The sequence below is a fragment of the Poromitra crassiceps genome, assembly GCF_964638095.1.
Source record: "Poromitra crassiceps genome assembly, contig: HAP1_SCAFFOLD_782, whole genome shotgun sequence".
NCBI lineage: Eukaryota > Metazoa > Chordata > Actinopteri > Beryciformes > Melamphaidae > Poromitra > Poromitra crassiceps.
In genome coordinates, this window is record NW_028151626.1 from 40,001 (window position 1) to 62,115 (window position 22,115).

At 43.6% G+C, this 22,115-nt stretch overlaps 1 protein-coding gene across 1 annotated transcript in view; it reads left to right on the plus strand.

The window, feature by feature from the left end:
* LOC310771548 (anoctamin-8-like) overlaps positions 1 to 22,115 on the plus strand; it is a gene marked incomplete at both ends in the record, with an annotated part of 62,663 nt that overhangs the window by 35,784 nt on the left and 4,764 nt on the right. Inside the window, 8 exons of the mRNA XM_083664137.1 lie at positions 9,678 to 9,788; positions 10,529 to 10,661; positions 16,961 to 17,099; positions 17,347 to 17,443; positions 18,013 to 18,129; positions 18,526 to 18,653; positions 19,714 to 19,875; positions 20,597 to 20,749. Of these exons, the coding sequence (XP_083520263.1) occupies positions 9,678 to 9,788; positions 10,529 to 10,661; positions 16,961 to 17,099; positions 17,347 to 17,443; positions 18,013 to 18,129; positions 18,526 to 18,653; positions 19,714 to 19,875; positions 20,597 to 20,749 (1,040 nt within the window). The remainder of the gene's footprint in view (positions 1 to 9,677; positions 9,789 to 10,528; positions 10,662 to 16,960; positions 17,100 to 17,346; positions 17,444 to 18,012; positions 18,130 to 18,525; positions 18,654 to 19,713; positions 19,876 to 20,596; positions 20,750 to 22,115) is intronic.

The following is a 22,115-nucleotide window of genomic DNA, read 5'->3' on the forward strand; positions in this document are numbered from 1 at the left end:
AAGGAAGAGAGATAACTCACAACATTCAGATTTTGCATTGAGGCTAGATTGGGGCTAGACTTTGGGGACAGTTCTATTGAAGTGAATGGGTAAGTAACTCCCCTGTAAGTGATGTTTGTGTAGATGGGCCATTGTATTTAATTGAGCAGTATTCTGCCATGTGACCTGTATGCAGAATATAAATTATATCATATGGGGAGACATGTATCTTTTGTATCATTTTAAGGCAAAAGCACAGTAAAGAGGATATTAATCTAACATGATGTATGTAGTTCTTTATAGATCTAGCCTCTTCATTTTGCTCTCAAAGTGCACCAGATTGAAGCATTTTACTTTAAAATGGACAAAATTTTCTATCCGGGGGGGCAGAGCCCCCCCTGGGCCCCCCACGCCGCGCTAAAATGACCTCGGTATTTCTCAAACTCTGGCTACGGGCCTGTTTAGTATTATTGTCTCAGGAGTTATTCCAAAACTGCCATAAAAAGTACACTGTGAGGTGAATTCATATAAAACCATGATACCTTATTGATTTTCCTTATTATTATAAGCATGCATATGCTGCGATTGCATATCAGGAAAATTTCCCTGCTATTTTGTACATCCAGTTTTATAAAAAGAGGAAACATTGAAATCTTATAATAGGGGCCCTTTAACTATAGATTTGAGATGAAACAATAGGAGGAAACTGCTCAACTCTCCTTCATCCGTTTGTTTAATTTGACCAGTGGTTGTAGAAGTCTGGATTAATGGTGGCCCTGGTCACCACACACACACATACACACACACACACACACACACACACACACACACACACACACACACACACACACACACACCTGTCACGCTGGCCTGGCATGTGCAGTCAAGGGCTGGACGATATAGTTGAAATCAATACAGTATCAGGATAATCACAAGGATTTTTCTCAATCAATATATATCACAATATGGGTCATATAGACCTTATTCGATTGACGTCACTCACGTACGGGCACGCCCACCGCCGCCATGTTGTTGACATAGCGCTGCAGCGCTCAAGTGACAGCCTATGTGAGAGCAGCGTTTATAGGAAGCTAGCCGCTGTTAGCGTTACCTGTATCGTTCCTGTTGTGTTCGGATGGTGACCTGCGTTAGGCAGTAATGACAGCAAATGTCCCCGTGGTTTGTTTCTATCTCTACCGTCCACAGACGTGAAGGGAGCGAGACTGAGCATACGTCAGCAGCATAGGAGATGTGTGGATAGTTAGGAGAGACAGGTGAGACTTTCTGACAGCTCCTCACAGCGAAGTCTGTTCACCTCGTTTTCTCTTTTGTTTATTATTACAGGCATTAACGGCAGCATACAAACAACAACTCGCTGTGTGCGCACAGGACGGTATGTCAACAATATGGCGCCGTCCAGGGTTAGCGAATAAGGTCTATATGCAAATTCACATTAAATATTAATCAAATGAATGTTCCAGTAGTTGGGAGGTTAAACAAAACTGAAATTTCCAAGTAATATTCCTACCATACCTCATTTTATCAGAGTTTTTAAATAAAATGGGCTTGTCATTATCAATTTAGACAGCAGAAATGTGTGTCATGAATCACGCCATTAAAATGAAAGTGAAAGACCATAAACGATCATATTGAATTATCGCCCAGCGCTAAGTCAAGCCTTGACGGACAACATACGACACGAGACACCCTCACCCGAGTAACACACACACACACGCACACACACACACACACACACACACACACACACACACACACACACACACACACACACACACACACACACGAGCCATCTGAACACATGCTCGGAGATGAGGCTCATAAATTGAGGCAGTGTAGAAGTGTTGAAACCAATCTGCTGGCTGTCCCAGGACTGTGTGTGTGTGTGTGTGCATGTGTGTGCATGTGTGTGTGCTTAGTGATGAATACAGGGCTCATTAGAATGCGTGTCATGTCCTTGGCGCTGCTTGCTTGCTGCGTCTCACAGTCAAGCGGTGGGCCAGATTTCAGTATCTGGGAGCAGCACTCGAGACGAAAAAGTGAAACTTCTATCCTTGTTCCCTTTTCTCCCCCGTTCGGTCTGTCGTGATGTTCCAACATGTTCTTCAGAAGGGAAGAGCAGCATGGAGCCAGATAAAGTCACAGCCTCTTTGTAAGTACCGCAGATAGATCGTTGAATAAATAATGCTTGCTCCTAGTCAAGTATCTAGGTACGATTTTGTAACTCTGACATGTTGTCAGAAAACATTACCTTGGCTTTCACACAGAATATGCCAAGTTGAATTTGATCCAAAGGCACATGAGGAGGCCTCAGATTTGAGTAAAGCTTGTATTTGGGTTAGCATCACTTCTCTCTACGTCTAGTGTTCTTAGATGCTACTTGTGGTTAGCATCACTTCTCTGTAAGTCTAAGGGCTCTATCTTCCCGACGGCGGTAATTTTGCGTTAGTGCCCGTTTTGCGCTGGAATAACGCCGCGCAAAGCCCTAATTGTGGGCGTGTCGGCCCGCTGCGCTTCACGTCATCTCGGCGCACATCTCCGTATAAGCGTGTTTATGCCCAAAAGCATTGTGGAGGTGTGGTCATGCCCATAAAACCACAGCGTCACGTCAGCAGCTTCCTCCTTCACTGAGAGGGAGAAAGAGGGAGAGAAAAGATAGCCTAGATGGGGAGAGGGAGGGAGAGAGAGAGATGTGAGAATGTCATGCATAGAAATCAAATAACGTGCTCATGCCCACCTGTGAATCACCTGTGTATTATTGCCATTTCGCTGCTGCCCAAACCTCTGTATACTTATTCCTTTTCGGGCTCTCTTCTATCTCCGCTGCGGTAATATACTGCATGCGTAATTACGCAGCGTATGAGCCGCGATGAGTGATGCTGCTCTATTTGAAGAAGTTGAATTTCGTTCCACCAGCACACATTTTATTAATCAGCTATTTTCTATTAGTTTCTATTAATATATATACATCGAATCACACCAATTTCATTGTCATTTTCCCCTTGGCGCACATAAAGACACATGCTTCCGTCACTGTCTGCTTGATGGCGAGAGGGACTTCAGCTGCCATCCGCGCTGTGGAGAAGCTGCGCTCTTACAATTGCAGGGAAAGAGGTTACTGTACTGGCCGGACACAGGTGTTGTACGAAAAAATGATGCGTTTTGAATTAGGGAAACGAGGGTCTGGCGGGGCGGGAGTCTGTGTGCGCCGGGTGCTGGAGGGGGATCTTCCCTGAGAAGGTGGGAGCTGGACGGGTATGCAGGCTTGGTGGTGGGGTGGGTGTGGGTCGGTGCCCTGGGTGTTTTGGGCCGGCCAGGGTGGGGAGAGGCAGCTTGGCACAACACCGTCACAACTTTCTCAAAAACAATCTATTGTTACCTCACACCACAAACCTGTATGGTCGGGAATTATGTTGCCTAATAAAACCATGACAAACTAATTCTCATTTTTAAATCAAGGTGTGTTTTTTCTGCAATGTAGGCTATAGTTGAAAATCAACGTGGCATTCCGAGGAGAGAAGAGTGTGTGCAGGCGCGAGTGGAGAGTAACATCCATGCCGTGCGTAAATGGATCCAAGCAAGGATTTCCTGCACTGCACGGAGATGTGGAGACTGTCTGCGCTCAGGCGTACGTCTGCATTTGCGCTAAGACCAGCTATTTCCTGGCATTAAAATTGAGAGCACCCAAGGCGATTTTTTCCGAAGACTTTGCGCTGGAACGCCTATTTTGGAACGGGCAACTCCCAAACCTCTCTTTGCGCTCGGCACAGACCGACGGTATCTTCCCCACAGCGCTAAATGACACTTGCGCGAGACACATGATAGGCTAGAGGCCCACCGACACGCCTGGGCCACGCCTACACCTGTGTCATCACAGCGCAAAACTGGACGGCGGAGGCAGACGATAGCCTAGACGCTGGGAAGATAGCAATAAGAGGCACGCAAACGCAGCGCAAAGGCAGCGCAAACGATAGCGCCGTACAACGATAGGGCCCTAAGTGTTCTTACATGCTACATGTGGTTAGCATCACTTCTCTCTAAGTCTAGTGTTCCTACATGCTACTTGTGGTTAGCAAGTGTGCTTGCCCACTGGCACATGTATTTACTCATGGAAAGAGCCCCTGTGTTGTTTCTAGGAAGCCTCCCTCCTGTGTCCTGTCTGTGATTAGCCTGTTCCAGGAAGTAGAGGGACACACTGAGCAACAGAACAATGATGTGTTTGTGGCAGGTGTTTGTTGGATCGTGCAGAGAGCTGAGGTACAGATACAGTGTCATCACAGTGGTGCCGATATCATGGTTAATATTATGGCTTGCTGTGGTGCTGTATGTGTGTGTGTGTGTGTGTGTGTGTGTCCATTCATGGATATGTAAATAAGCAACGCTGTTAGTAGGGCGTACTGTAACTCTGCTACACAACAAGCATACCAACAAGAGACAAAATGTGTATTAAGGCTGCAACTAATGATGATTAGTCTATCAAATGTAAAAAATAACGACAAATGCCCATCACAAGTCGCCAGAGCACAAAGTGATTCTAAAAAGAAATCTGATCAGCAGCCAAAAAAGGGCAGAGAAAAGCAGCAAATCTTAGAATTTGTGATTTTGAACCCGTAACCAGATTTGTGTGTGTTTTTACTTGATACATGATGACATAATTGAGAGATTTTATATTGATCGACTCAGCAATCAATCACCTAATCGTTTCAGCGCTACTGTGTCAACTTCACATTTTTTTTTTTTTTTTTTTTTTACTTTGTTTTTATTCAGTTTTTCCATTTTTAAATGCAAAGGAACAGACATACAAGTACAGTACACATGACAGAGACAGACATTAGTGGAAGGAACGAGTACAAATTCAAATACAATAATAATAGGTCTTGAAGGAGCACATCCATCTTCTTCACATCTAGTTTACAGAATTGCTGTGGGTTGCATACGAGACAACAAGTCAACTTCACATTTCAATCACTTACCTTCACTCACAGTCACAGAGCTGCAATGCCTTCACTCTGAAGAAACCTTTAGGCGGGCTGCGTGATGCTAAACGTGCCTGTGCGTGCGTGCCTGTGTGTGTGTGTGTGCGTGCGTGCCTGTGTGTGTGTGTGTGTGTGTGTGCGTGCGTGGGTGGGTGTGTGGGTACGTCGGTGGGTGGGTGTGTCTGTGTGTGTGTGTGTGTGTGTGTGTGTGATCTCTGGAAAGTGCCCCACTTCTCGGCACCTCTTGAGGACCCATGCCTCCATGAAAACACAGGGCTTTTTGGGACAGGCGTTCTCTCCAGACGCCTGTCACTATTATTCAGGACCCAGGCAGAGGCTCTTACAAACTGAGTAATAGGGTAACACTGTCCCCAGTCAAACAACCGCTTAGTCCCTGTTGAAGCTATTGGCCCCGCTGCAGATTGATGAGCCCAGGTCAGTGACAGATGACCCAGGTGTCATGGAGAGTAAGGTCAAGTTCAGCCAAACCAGAAGACAAACATAGCAGAGCGTTTGTCTCAAACTGTAATGTTTCCATAATGTAACAAAGGTCCACCTCAGAATAAATACACACCGAGAAGGTAGAAGATAGGGAAGGCTACAGGGAAGATAAAAATCACACCTCTTTTATTTTTTTAATCTCTCTTTTTCTTTTTCTTTTTTCTTTTTTTTCTTGATACTATTTCACATCTCAAGATGCAATCCTATGTTCGTTTTTATTTTATTTTGTCATTTTATTGTATATATTTTAAGTCTAACTCTAAAGTAAAGATCATTTTACATATATATGAGCATTGTATTATCCAGTATCTATGAGATTCTTTGGCTCAATAAAAAACATTTGAAATGAGAATAAATACATGCTGTGTGTTATTTTCTTTCTGACTGCTGCACTGAGGGTGACCGTGTTATAATGTGATATATTACTGGATGGCTACAGTGACCATGTTATAATGTCATATTACTGGATGGCTACAGTGACGTGTTATAATGTGATATTACTGGATGGCTACAGTGATGTGTTATAATGTAATATTACTGGATGGCTACAGTGACGTGTTATAATGTAATATTACTGGATGGCTACAGTGACGTGTTATAATGTGATATTACTGGATGGCTACAGTGACCGTGTTATAATGTGATATTACTGGATGGCTACAGTGACCGTGTTATAATGTGATATTACTGGATGGCTACAGTGACCGTGTTATAATGTGATATTACTGGATGGCTACAGTGACCGTGTTATAATGTGATATTACTGGATGGCTACAGTGACCATGTTATAATGTGATATTACTGGATGGCTACAGTGACCGTGTTATAATGTGATATTACTGGATGGCTACAGTGACCGTGTTATAATGTGATATTACTGGATGGCTACAGTGACCGTGTTATAATGCGATATTACTGGATGGCTACAGTGACCATGTTATAATGTGATATATTACTGGATGGCTACAGTGACCGTGTTATAATGTGATATATTACTGGATGGCTACAGTGACCATGTTATAATGTGATATTACTGGATGGCTACAGTGACCGTGTTATAATGTGATATTACTGGATGGCTACAGTGACCATGTTATAATGTGATATATTACTGGATGGCTACAGTGACCATGTTATAATGTGATATATTACTGGATGGCTACAGTGACCATGTTATAATGTGATATTACTGGATGGCTACAGTGACCATGTTATAATGTGATATATTACTGGATGGCTACAGTGACCATGTTATAATGTGATATTACTGGATGGCTACAGTGACCGTGTTATAATGTGATATTACTGGATGGCTACAGTGATGTGTTATAATGTGATATTACTGGATGGCTACAGTGACGTGTTATAATGTGATATTACTGGATGGCTACAGTGACCGTGTTATAATGTGATATTACTGGATGGCTACAGTGACCATGTTATAATGTGATATATTACTGGATGGCTACAGTGACCATGTTATAATGTGATATTACTGGATGGCTACAGTGACCATGTTATAATGTGATATTACTGGATGGCTACAGTGACCGTGTTATAATGTGATATTACTGGATGGCTACAGTGACCGTGTTATAATGTGATATTACTGGATGGCTACAGTGACCGTGTTATAATGTGATATTACTGGATGGCTACAGTGACCGTGTTATAATGTGATATTACTGGATGGCTACAGTGACCATGTTATAATGTGATATATTACTGGATGGCTACAGTGACCATGTTATAATGTGATATATTACTGGATGGCTACAGTGACCATGTTATAATGTGATATTACTGGATGGCTACAGTGACCATGTTATAATGTGATATATTACTGGATGGCTACAGTGACCGTGTTATAATGTGATATATTACTGGATGGCTACAGTGACCATGTTATAATGTGATATTACTGGATGGCTACAGTGACCATGTTATAATGTGATATTACTGGATGGCTACAGTGACCGTGTTATAATGTGATATTACTGGATGGCTACAGTGACCGTGTTATAATGTGATATATTACTGGATGGCTACAGTGACCATGTTATAATGTGATATTACTGGATGACTACAGTGACCGTGTTATAATGTGATATTACTGGATGGCTACAGTATAACTATTTTTGGCTTGCTGTTGTTTAGTCTCGCACTGCCAGCCGTAGACGCTGGAAGCTTGATGAGTGAAGAGATGAAGAGTTCTCCGTTTTTCACAATAGACAAACCCAGACTTGCATGTCGGGGTCGATGCTGTCAGCCCACAGCATGTGGATTTGACTGAACTGTGTGTGTGTGTGTGTGTGTGTGTGTGTGTGTGTGTGTATGCGTGTGCACGTGTAAGACAATGTAAGTGTGTAAGTGATGACAATGATTGGCTTCTGGTCTTGGCAGGACGGGGTTCAGTCCATTTCTGCCAATCTCATGTTTCATTGTGAGAGGGGGGGGGCGAGCCGGGCGAGACATTTAAATCTGGCTGAGCGGAGGAGTGTGTGTGTGTGCGTGCGTGCGTGTGTGTGTGTGTGTGTGTGTGTGTGCTCGTGCGCGCGCTGGGACACTGGGGTCAGTGCTTTGAGGCGGGGTTCACAGAAAATTTTATAAATGGCATCGCTTCTCACACTGCTTTACTGTGAAAAGTGACTCTCTCTCTCTCTCTCTCTCTCTCTCTCTCTCTGTGCATGTCTTTCTCTCTCTCTCTCTCTCTCTCTCTCTCTCTTTCTCTCTCTGTGTTTCTCTATCTCTGGTATCATCAGAAACATATCCAGGTTGGTTAATCAATCATGTCTCTTAACCCTTTACAGTTTAATTAACCCATATCTCTTTTATGGAAACATTGTATGGGCAAGAGTACATAATATCTCCAGTCTTCACAGAATTCACATCATACAATTTTCTTTTTAGGTTGGCTACATTTTCCAATAGATTCGGACCCTCAGCTCCTCTTAAAAAAAATCTAAAATCAAAATATTCCCCATATTATTATGATATCAACACACTTCGAGTGTGCACCTTTGTCTACAAATGTACTGTATACACACACCTGTCACTCCCTGCACTGTGTAGGATATACTTTCAACCAAATTCTAACATACATACACATAATACAAGACATTTAGATCACCTTCACCCCCCTTATTGTCGCACTACACTAATAACCAATATTCAATATGCTACAGAGGCTCTATGCTATGGAACACTCATCAATATTGCCAAACAAGCATGATCTCTTAACTCTTTCAAATCTAAAGTTACAATCTCCCTGATGAATCACACATAGCCTACATTACACATATACCTCACACTGTCTACTTGCCTATACTCTCTATTATATCTCTTGAGTGTTAATTTATATATATATATATATATGTGTATATACATATATTTATATGTGTGTATATATATGTATATATATATATATATATATATATGTTTCATAGTTTCATACGTATATATGTATGAAACTGTAGTATAATATAACAATATAATAATAGTAGACACATACATAATACCGTATGTATGTATATACACATACATACATACACATATATACACATATATATATACATATATATGACATTGTAGTATAATATAACAATATTATAATAATAGTAGGATATACTTTTTTACTAGTATATAATGTGTAATGTTACATTTCTATCACTATGCATTACCTTGCCTTTTTTGTTCTTTTCTCTTTTTACTGTTGTTTTTCTTATTTATTGTTTGCGTGTTGTTTTCTCTTGTTTTTGTTTATATTGTATGTTTTGTTCGGATTATTATTAATATTGGTTTATTTTCTTACATAGAGAGACCCAGAATAAGCCCAATAGGGTTTCCTGTCTCTACCGGCACAATTTCTTATTTTTTTCTTTTGTCTGTTTTTGATTTTAATATGTGCAAATAAATAAAAGTAAAACTAACATCTCTCTGGGATAATAACCACCACCATCCCTCCTAACAAAACATACAGAAGTGTTGATGTACACACTTGATGTAGAACTCTTCATGACTTGTCCTATCCCTGCTTCTTTCTCTCTCTCTCCCCTCTCCCTCCCTCTCTCTCTCCCTCTCTCTCTCCCTCTCTCTCTCCTCTCTCCCTCCCTCTCTCTCTCTCTCTTTCTCTCTCTCCCCTTTCCCTCCCTCCCTCTCTCTCTCTCCTCTCTCCCTCCCTCTCTCTCTCTCTCTTTCTCTCAGATAAGTTGTTTGGGAAGCGACTGCTCCAGGCTGGGAGACACATGATGTCCCATAAGTCTTGGATGAAAACGGTGCCCACTGAGAACTGTGATGTCCTCATGACGTTTGCAGGTGACTAACACACAATTACACACACACACACACACACACACATACACACACACACACACACACACACACACACACACACACACACACACACACACACACACACATACTGTAACAATAGCTACATTCTCCTTCTATTCTCCTACAGATTTGTTTCAATTCGATTCATTTCAGGTGAATATGTGTTATAAAGCACAGTTTCCAAACTGACCACTGAACAGCAGAAAGTAGACATGTAATGAAACGTTTCACAAAATTCACCGTTGGTTCGAGACGACACAGTCGGTAGGTTTTTGGGAAAAAAGTAGAAATGCCAGAGAAATTTCCTTGATTTTAAAATTTGTAATTTATTTGTAATTTATTTTACTTATTTTACTTATTTATTACAATAGTCACCCTCATATCATCCATCATATTGTCACAATATCGATATCGAGGTATTCGGTCAAAAATATTGTCATACAGTATTTGATTTTGTCCATATTACCCAGCCCTATTGTTGATGATGATGATGATGATAGTGATGATGAAGATGATGCCAGCATGACATGAGAAGCTGGTTTTTAAGTCTTTAACTCTGTGAACCATTGGAGGAAGCAGAGAGGAAGAGTCCTCCTCATCCTCATCAACAAGTGTTGATTAGTGTGACCCTTGACCTCCAGCTGCTCGGTAACATTAGGGCAGACGGTGGGTGAAGTCTGTATGGATGGACATGTGTTTTGATGTTGTCTTCTCTGCCACAGACAGTACAGATGACCACACGTTGCTATGGCTACTGAACCACATCCGGCTGGGGGTCCCAGAGCTCATCATCCAAATCCGACACCATAAGCACACACGAGTCTACGCATTCTTCGTCACCGCTACATATGAAAAGTAAGCAGTCAATCAATCAATCAATTTATTTCTAAAGGGACAATGTACATTAATCAACATTCAACAATCAGTTGTATAAATGTACCCGAGTTAGCCAGAAGGCTAATTTTCACGGGGAGTCCCTTTGCCTGGTGTTGATCGGCATCCTAGGCTCAGAGGAGAAGTGTGCTTTCTACACAGGCTGTCTGTTGTTATTCATTCATTCACTACTTCATTTTCTGTATTCCTTATTCCTTTCCAGGGTCACGGGAGGCTGGGATGTATTTATTTTTTTAATTTAGTTTTAATTTAAATTGACAACACTAAGGAAAAGAATACAATAAATCAGTGAGAAAAAAGGAAACGAATAAAAAAAGTATTCAATTGATAAAAAGTGAAATAACAATAATACTGATACTGTACATTTCAGAGAAAAAAGTTAATATTATAGATGTGTGTGTGTGGCTGGGGCGGCTGTAGCTCAGGAGGTAGAGCGGGTCGTCACTAATCGCTTTGGATGAAAGAGGTCGGTGGTTCGATTCCTCCAGTCTGCATGTCGAAGTGTCCTTGGGCAAGATACTGAACTGAACCCCAAATTGCTCCTGATGGTGTGCCAGCACCGTGCGTGGCAGCTTGCCACCATCGGTGTGTGAATGGATGAATGTACCTACTGTTTGTAAAGCGATTTGGATAAAAGTGCTATATAAATGCAGGCCATTTGTGTGTGTGTGTGTGTGTGTGTGCGCGCGCATGCGTGTGTGTGTTATAATAGATCGAGCATTTTGAAGTCCCAAGTTTGTTTATTTATACAGTCCTTTATGACATGTATGTCTCAAAGGACTTGGCAGACTACCGGTACTTGCACAACTCCACTACTTCCTGAAATGAGTAGGGCATCTTGGTTTCCTGTCCTACACTATTGGATGAATTGATTAATGTCAGGTGTGCCTGATCACTGTTGTTGTGACTGTTGTGCAAGTAGATCTAACCGATCAACAATCAACCTTAATGATAAAGGACAAACATCAGGAAAAGCACAAGGCTTTATCAAGTATACATAAATGAGCGATTATTAAAAAACTATACTACATGCAGACTTTCAGTATCAGATAGACCCAATTCTTGTGAATGACTCATTGCCCATAAATAAATTGCATAAAGTGTCCCCTGATTTCATAAAATATATCTGACTTCCCTTTCATAGTGAACATCAACTACTGTAACTATTAGCAGCATGAGTTGAGCATTCCAAGTGGACTGTAGTGTATTATGCTGTAGTCAACTTGCTCGTCAGATCTGAAAAGCGCTCTTGTCTTACCTGGCATGTGTGTGATGTTGCACGGGCAGTGTGGTCGCTGCTGTTTGATCTGCCTATTTGTTTGCAGCTCAATGGCTTCTGGGCTACAGGGAGGATAGAGTTACTGACAGGTGTCTGGTTACTGGGCTGTCCTCTCAGGGTAACTAGACTTTACCTTTGACTTTTTTACCTGGAGACAGACAGACAGACACACCTTGTTGTGACTTGTCACTCTCGCCATTCCTGTACCATGAAGTCAAATCCCCCATATCAAAAACATCCTGAAATCATCAACGGGAGCAAGAAGCTGCAGCAGGAACTTCAACTAACAAACCCACGAGTAAATAGTACAGTAGGGCTATATATAACTTCCTCTGTACGGTAGTTTTGAGGTTATTTATACCTGCATATTTTGGGGTTAAGATGTATTCCAAGAGCAGAATATCCCAGCTGTTGTGTGCCAGGGCCTCCAGTATAACACAGGTATACTGTACTGTATCATGGTATTAAATGTAGCTGCTGCTATAGTATGGCACAGCACAGCAGTGTAGCTCGTACACGCTGACTCATTAGTCAAGCTGCCCCTGGCTCCTGCTTGAACAGGCACCACTCCTCTGTCGCAGCGTGGGTTCCAGTCAGACTAAACAGGATGTATTGTGTTTGCTCTGATTACAATGCCCAGACCGACCTTTCTCTTTTTTTGCCAAATCCCCTCATGGGATTTGGTGATGAGTGCAGGGTCAATTTAATCATAGTGTGTGTAGACTTTTACAGTGTGTAAAAACGGAGCGATACACTCCAGAGAGCAGGCAGGGTGGCACCATCATGCATTTCAGCACTTCAGATGTTCAGTCCGCTTTGCTGACCGTGCATTTAGCAAGGGCCACGCAGAACAACCCCCAAGAGCCTCAGCCAAGCCTTTTCACCTAGGGATGGAATCGCATTAAGGTCTCATTATGCTTTCCGCATCAGCGAGGAACGCGAGTGTCCGCGCGGAAAAGTGACGTCAAATCAGCAGACACGCCCCTCCGCAAGGCTCCGTGCGGACGGTTTTCGAGCGGCCGTGCGCACGCCGAAATTTGTAACTACGCGGACGCGGACGGGCGGACAAAGTGGAGTTTTCAAGACTCGCGCTCAATTCCGCCTGCAGAAACCCACACAGAGTATACAAGCTCCACACGTTTCCTCGTCGGATTCCGTGTCTCTCATTTCCGTGCGGCCGGCCAAAGCGTCAAGCATAATCCAGGCTTTAGACAGGTGGAGTTGGCCAGAAGGAAAGTCGAGAGAGACTGATGAACAGAACAGAGAGAGAGAGAGAGAGACACTGATAAACAGAGAGAGAGAGAGAGAGAGGGGTGGGGTGGGGGGTGGTAAAGGAGGGAAAAGGGGTGGGGCATGGAGCCAACACTCGCTGAAAGTGTGTGTTTTAATTAAATGAATGGCTTGAGCCGTGTGACAACATGCGTGCTCTCTCCTGGCACACACACACACACACACACACAACCACACGCAACCACACACACACAACCACACACACACACACACACACACACACACACACACACACACACACGCAACCACAACCACACACACACACACACACACACACACAACCACACACACACACCTGCAGGTTGATGGGCTGACCTACATTTGAAGTGATAGAACAGATAACCCAGAAACGATGCCATCAGGGCTAATTCACCTTGATTAGTAGTTCCCTTTGCATAGTGAAGCAGTGAGAACGTGCGTTTGGCTGTGGGAGAGTAACGGACGACAGGAGGCTGCAGGCAGGTGGTTTGCTGGGCTATAGTGTCAAGTGAAACTCAACTGTTTTATCCATCATTACTGTACACATACAGTACATCGGCATATTTACGGTCATATTATCCTGCGATAGTATTATTCTGGCTTTTGGGTTTGGAATTGATTTGGTGTTGCAATAATGCTTTTGCGTATTAGCTATGGTAGCATTAAGATGACAGAGTGGCTCCTCAACTTGGGAGCCTGGCTTCAGTCTCACCTCTGGGTGTCGCATTGTTCTTATTTATGTTTTTGTTTATTTGGTTTGTTTTTGGTATAATGGATGATTCTCCACGGGCTCTTGAGAGAGAGAAGCAGCTGTCCAGCAGCAGTGTTGCTGCTTCCAGAAACCATCTCTATTTCGTGCAGTGAAAAACAAGTTCAGTGGAAAACACAATATACCAACACACCCAGTCAGACAAATGTACACAGCAGAGCAATTTAGAGAGAGAGTGGCGTCAGCGGAGGACCAAAATGCGTGACTCATTAGCCAATGAACAGCCAGGAAGGGGTCTCGCGCTACTTTTGAATGCTAAAATAAAGCTACCGTAATAATGTACAATTTGATTCTAAAAAAAAAAACTTTCAAAGTACAACACAAACTGTCCATTTTGCTGCGACTCGACAGTGCTGCTTAATGCAGGACCTTACTTCCTGGACCTCTTGAGAGTAAAAAAAACTGGTCCATTGGAGTGAATGGAGATGTCGTGACTCTTCTATCTACACGGCTCTGTGTACACAGGTGCATCCCTCTTTCTCCTCTTCCTCTCTCAAAAATGACATGCCATCCATTTTCCATTTTCCAATCCATTCCAGCTGTGACTTGGCTATTTATTCCTCTGCGTTCTGCTGACTTTGACATGACGTCTGATGCATATTTTTGCCAAATTAGCATCAACCCGGCCACAGCACGGCTCTCTTGACAGGCCTCCCTCTCAGCAATGTCCTACCCTCTCTCACAAGGTCAGCATCATCCACGCGCCGCTTCCACCATGCCTCCAGATGAAGCTCCCCCCCCCTGGTGTTCAGAGAGGGAGCGAGTGGAAAAAGGCAATGATGTTTTGGATGATAGAGGTGGGGACGGGGAGCCAGAGAGGGAGGTGAGGGACAATCTCATTGAGATTCCTGGCAGCAACGGCAGAAGCTGCACACCTCTGAAAGGCTGGGCCGTCATTGGCTTGGATTACTAAACAGTTGGTCTGAACTAGTGTCCTCTAGAGAGAGCGTGGCGTCAGCAGGAGGACCAAAATAATGCGTGACTCATTAGCCAATGAACAGCGCTACTTTTGAATGCTAAAATAAAGCTGATCATGTACAATTTGATGAAAAGAAAAAAAAAAATCCATTTTGCTGCAACTCGACAGTGCTGCTTAATCCAGGACCTTACTTCCTGGAACTCTTGAGAGTAAAAAAAATTGTAGATTGGAGTGAATGGAGATGTCGCGACTCTTCTATATACACGGCTCTGGTCTGAACAGATACAGCCTGGCTTCTTCTTCTTCTTCTTCAGAGGAGGAGGAGGAGCTTTCTGTTCTCATGGTGCGGGCTAAGCAGTATTCAGTACAGAAGCTTACGCCTCACATTTCTGCTGTAATCCATCACGGTGTTGTTGAACGCACCTCGCCGTACTGCGCCTCTATGTGGCTGTCGCTGCATGATGGATGGACATTACAGGCCCACCTAGGCTGTGTTTCTGTGTGTGTGTGTGTGTGTGTTTCTGTGTGTGTGTGTGTGTGTGTGTGTGTGTGTGTGTGTGTGTGTGTGTGTGTGTGTGTGTGTGTGTGAGAGAGAGAGAGAGAGAGAGAGGTGAGCTGTCAGACAGTAGAGAACAGAGGGCATTATTATTGTGATTTCAGCACAAAGCCACTGGGAAGGACAGAAGGAGAATGATGGGATGGGGGGATGGAGAGATAAAGGGATGGAGAGATAAAGGGATGGAGAGATAAAGGGATGGAGAGTGAAGGTGAGCAGGGGGGAAGGGAAGAGAGGAAGGAAGGGTGAAGGCTGTAGATTAGCTCCATCAGTGCTTCTCATGATGAGATGAGTGTGTGGGAGAAGGAGAGTTGGGGGACTTGTATGTTGTGTGTGTGTGTGTGTGTGTGTGTGTGTGTGTGTGTGTGTGTGTGTGTGTGTGTGTGTGTGTGTGTGTGTGTGTGTGTGTGTGTGTGTGTGTGTGTGTGTGTGTCTGTCACGTGTAGGGTGGGGGCTTAAAGTGAAAATCCACCCTAAAACACATTCACACAAAACAGTTGTTGGTGTTGTACCTTTCTGGGTCCAGTTTGTTGTCTGGTGTTGGATCTTTTCCTGATTTCTCCTATCGGATAAACCTAGACAATAGAGGCCATTTACACCTGGCGTTAACATGTGGTGTCTGCCATCAGATTGTATTTTATCACTTCAGCCTGATTCCATTTACACCTGGCGTTAACATGTGGTGTCTGCCATCAGATTGTATTTTATCACTTCAGCCTGATTCCATTTACACCTGGCGTTAACATGTGGTGTCTGCCATCAGATTGCAATCAGATTGTATTTTATCATTTCAGCCTGATTCCATTTAGCCTACACCTGGCGTTAACATGCATTTTCTGCAATCTGATTGCAATCAGATTGCAGAAATGGTTGTCCTCTCAATCCGCATAAAGTTGCTGTATCCAGATTGAGACGACACATTGCATTTACACTTGTGTTCAATGTGTACACAATGCATCCCTGACCACCTCCGGAGGTGGTTTGGCCGATCAGATTGCAATCCTTCTTCAATGCGTTTTAGGGGTGTTTACACCTGGCATTTCAAGTGATAAAACACAATCTGATTGCAATCTGATCACAGAAAACGCATGTTAGCGCCAGGTGTAAATGGCCTCAATGTGACATCACATATAGACTGCATATGACTCTCATATAGATTCTAGATTCAACAACCAGACATCCATGGAAGAAGACGAAGGTCTACTCTACCATTTTCTCTGCTGTCCTCAACAGACCAGAATGCAATGTACTGTAGCAACAAGACATATTGAGGCTGGATTTTTCTTTGAACGGCTCTCTCTGTCTCTGTCTCTCTCTCTCTCTCTCTCTCTCTCTCTCTCTCTCTCTCTCTCTCTCTCTCTCTGTCTCTCTGTCTCTGTCTCTCTCTCTCTGTCTCTGTCTCTCTCTCTCTCTCTCTCTCTCTCTGTCTCTGTCTCTGTCTCTCTCTCTTGCTCTCTCTGTCCTGCAGTCTGTTGCGAGGGGCTGAGGAGATGGGACTGAGGAAAGCTGTGAAGCCTGAGTATGGAGGAGGAACACGCAGCTTCTCCTGCGAGGAGGACTACATCTACGAGAACATCGAGAGTGAGCTGTGCTTCTTCACCTCGCAGGTCAGTGTCAGTGCACGCACGCACGCACACACTCACACACACACACACACACACACACACACACGCACACACACACACACACGCACACACACACACACACGCATACACACATGCGCTCACGCACACACGCGCGCGCACACACACACGCACGCGCGCACACACACACACACACACACACACACACGCACGCACACACACACACACACACTCTACTCTCACCCTTACTTCTGTCTTCTGTTCCCTACAGGAAAGGCAGAGCATCATTAAGTACTGGCTGGACAATCTACGTGCCAAACAGGGGGAGGTGCTTCATAATATCAACTTCCTAGAGGGCCAGCCAATCAGTAAGCAGCATCAGTTAACAGTCCGGTATTACCAGACACTTGATGTTTGTCTTTATTAAACAGGGCCTGGGGGGGGGGGGTGCAGTTCTCTGGTAAGCTTTGAAAAAACAACCCTCCAGTTGGTTTTAGCCTGCGCCCACAATCCAAACATGATGGATTTGATCACCTTACTATAGTCAATAGCATTTGTTTTTCTCTGTATCTATCTACTCTGTTTCTATATCTCTCTCTATCTTTCTATAAATTAATATGGGCATAAGAGTATGATCACATGATAAAAGAAAAGACAAATACAAGTTGTCACATGTACCCTACAGGCCTACAATACGGCATAACATTAGGCAGAAACATTGTGCATGTGCTGTATGTACGGTTATGTATCTATTAATATATTCATCTGCGTGTTTGAATATTATAGCTTTACATACTTGTGCAGTACATTCATGTGCCTAAACATAGGTCGACTTATTTTGCCTTGCAGTGTGGCAGGAGTGGACAAGCTAAGCTGCTGCAGTATTATTACTATTACCATTTGATTATTTAGCAAGGCTCTTTCTCTCTCTGTCCAGTCCCTGAGCTGAGTGCACGAGGGGTGATCCAGCAGATGTTTCCTCTCCATGAGCAGAGGATCCTCAGTCAGCTGATGAAGTCTTGGGTCCAGGCTGTTTGTGAGAAACAGCCCTTAGGTCAGTGGAACAAGACACAGACACACACAACACTATTATGATCAATATCAATATAAAAAGAAAGAGATACTTCTTTTCCCCATGTCATCTTTTCCTCATGTTTCCTTTCTCACTACTTTGTTTACTTCTGCACTTCTACAGTGTATTATGTTATGATGACCATAATAACATACTCATTGTATTATGTTATGATGACCATAATAACATACTCATTGTATTGTTATGATGACCATAATAACACACTCATACTTTGTTTACTTCTGCACTTCTACAGTGTATTCTGTTATGATGACCATAATAACATACTCATTGTATTATGTTATGATGACCATAATAACATACTCATTGTATTTGCTCTTTCCTCATTCTTCCCTCTGTGCTCTGTGCTGTTTGCAGATGATATCTGTGACTACTTTGGGGTGAAGATCGCCATGTATTTTGCCTGGCTGGGTTTCTACACCACTTCCATGCTATATCCTGCTGTCATCGGCTTTGTGCTGTGGATGCTCACTGAGTCTGACCAGGTGAGGCGAAAACACATCATCATCATCATCAACGTTGTTGTTGTAGAATGGAATTTTGGATCAATAACATCATTCTTCATCCTGCACAAACAAGAGCCTTTCAAGCCAATATGAAACGATGACCAAATAATAAAATGAAGCCAAGAAGTCAGGAAGTTGTCTCATATGAATGCATTAGCCATCACATATCCCTGTAAAATGCATTACAGAGAGACTGCAACATTTCAGTGTATACATGATCCAGAGTTTCAGATTTACAGTAAAGAGTTAACATTTGTCATATCATATCTCTTATAGTGAGGAGAGCAGAGAGAGAGAGGGGGGAGGGATGAAGCCAGGAGTCCAAGGCACACAACATGTTTTGTTTAACCCATTGCTACCTGATGCAGCATTTGTGTGTGTATCCCTTTAAGACCGCTGTCTTAAAGGGATACACACACAAATGAGGGATATACACGCAAATGCTGCATCAGGTATCAATGGGTTAAGAGTGGTGGATAGGCTGGAGCCGAGCAAGGTCAGCCACGTGTGACATGACCCGGTTACTGTGGGCAGAGGGTGAAGTCTGCTTTAACCTATGTGTGTGTGGTCGGTTATGATTCATAACTAATACCAATAACTATTTGTATCTGTTATAGCTTATTGATTATGAAATGAAATCCAATGGAAATTAAATTAAATGTTCTCCATCAATCTTCATAGTCATCATCATCATCCTTTTTGTGGGGGAAGAAGGGTTGATGCCGCTGCACTTTTCAGGAGAACTATCTCCTTGTTCTTTCCTTTAGACAAGTTTACAAATACAGGAAAAGAAAAGCTACAGTACTCTCTGATCAGTAAAGGTGTACGATACACTGCTCCTGGAACAGTGCATGCTTTTTGATGGGGCATTTCACAGAGGAAATGTTGAAAAGTAGCTGTTGATATTTTGGTCAATGAAGTTTGACAGTAAGTATTAAGAACAGGGGTTTGCTTTGTGTGTTTTATACAGTTCATGATTTCAGCTCAGGGTTTGGAATCATTTGATTTTCACAGTGGTGTGTGTTTGTGTGTCCTCCAGACGAGCCGTGACATCTGCTGTGTGGTGTTTGCGCTGTTCAACGTGGTGTGGGCCACCCTGTTCCTGGAGCGCTGGAAGAGGAGGGGGGCGGAGCTGGCCTACAAGTGGGGAACACTGGACACCCCCTCTGAGTCCCTGGAGGAGCCGCGGCCACAGTTTAGGGTGAGGAGAGCTAAAGTCCTGTTCTCCTCTCCTCTCCTCTCCTCTCCTCTCCTCTCCTCTCCTCTCCTCTCCTCTCCTCTCCTCTCCTCTCCTCTCCTTTCCTCTCCTCTCCTCTCCTTTCCTCTCCTTTCCTCTCCTCTCCTCTCCTTTCCTCTCCTCTCCTCTCCTCTCCTTTCCTCTCCTCTCCTCTCCTCTCCTCTCCTCTCCTCTCCTCTCCTTTCCTCTCCTCTCCTTTCCTCTCCTCTCCTCTCCTCTCCTCTCCTTTCCTCTCCTTTCCTCTCCTCTCCTCTCCTCTCCTTTCCTCTGCTCTGCTCTCCTTTCCTCTCCTCTCCTCTCCTCTCCTTTCCTCTCCTCTGCTCTCCTCTCCTTTCCTTTCCTCTGCTCTCCTTTCCTCTCCTCTGCTCTCCTCTCCTCCTCTCCTTTCCTCTCTTCACCTCTCCTCTCCTCTCTTCTCCTCTCCTCTCCTCTGCTCTCCTCTCCTTTCCTCTCCTCTCCTTTCCTCTCCTCTCCTCTCCTCTCCTCTTCTTACCCCTCCTCTCCTCTCCTTTCCCCTCCTCTCCTTTCCATTCCCTTCCTTTCCTCTCCTCTCCTTTCCTCTCCTCTCCTCTCCTTTCCCTTCCTTTGCTCTCCTCTCCTTTCCCCTCCTCTCTCTCCTCTCCTCTCCTCTCCCCTCGCCTCTCGCATGCCCTTTCTTACTCCCACCCCTCTCTTCCCCCTGCAGGGTGTGAAGCGCTGCAGTCCCATAACAGGATGTGAGGAGTTCTACTACCCTCCGTGGCGGCGGCGTGTGTTCAGATGGCTGGTCAGCCTGCCCATCTGTATCCTCTGCCTCTGCTTCGTCTTCCTGGCCATGCTCATCTGCTTCGAGCTGCAGGTCGGTCGGGTGTCAGCATCTGAGTTAGGTGTCTGCCAGTGTTGTCATTTAACTGCTTTTTGCAGTAACTACCGTAAATTCCGGACTATAAGCCGCACCGGTGTATAAGCCGCACCTGCAAAGTTGACTATTTTTTTCTTATATAAGCCGCACCGGACTATAAGCCGCGGGTGTTTTAATGGTATTTTTTTTTTTTTTTTTTTTTTTTTTATTGTGTTTTAATGTTTAATTACCATATGTAAGGGTTCATGCACAGAGGGGATTGTCGGGAAAGAGATGGCTGTTTGAGGAAGCTCCCATTTATTAACATTTCAACAAAACAACATAACACAACACCACCTGTGTTGTTTTTTACAGTGCACACAGTGTCATACAGTGTCATACAGTGTGGTGAAAAGAGGGCAAGAGAGGAAATTAAAACTTATTATAGTTATATAGGATTTATAGTTAGAAAGAGTGCTAAAAAAGAGAGATTTTTTTTTTTTTTTTTTTTTTAAATCCATAGATAAGCCGCACCGTTATATAAGCCGCAGGGGCCAAAAAAGGCCAAAAAACGGGAAAAAAGGTGCGGCTTATAGTCCGGAATTTACGGTAGTAATCTAACTAATTGCTTTTTCAAATTTACTAACTCAATTACAATGATTGAACTTTTATGGGAATAGTTACTAGTTACTTGAGGACGTGAAAAATAGTGGACAACTTCAGAGGATTGTCCAGTGTATGATCATCAGACCTAGTCCAGGGAGAGACACCGCCTTCTCTGCCCGGCAAAAATGTTCCACATGCCACAGCTGCAGCCAGAGCCCCACAGGCTAATGACCTTGAGTAGGCTATAAGCCCCAGACGCTAATGACCTTGAGTAGGCTATAAGCCCCAGAGGCTAATGACCTTGAGTAGGCTACAGTATAAGCCTCCACAATAAGCAAAATGTTCAAGTATTCCATGCAGGTACAATGATAGATACAATTTGACAGTATGTCATATCCCACACTGTGCCACAGCAACACTAAAATAATATGTGTGCATTAGTAAGAGAATCGAAGCAGACTTTTAAAAGTAATGCAAAAGTTACTTTCCCTAGTAACTAATTACTTTTATTATGCAGCAATTTTAAAGTAACTCAGATTACTTTTTGAGAGGAGTAACAAGTAACTGTAACTAATCACTAATTTTACTGGTGTCTGCTGCCTTTGTGGATGTAGCAGTTACAGTTTCCACACCCTGCATCTATCCTGCTTTAGTGCTGCAGAATCTCTTTTAAGGGTGGATGCAGCGGTGCAGCAAGCCTGGTCAAACGTCTGATTTCTGTGATGCTTCTGTATCATTACTTTAGCATTGTACAGTACAGTGCACCCGCACCATAATG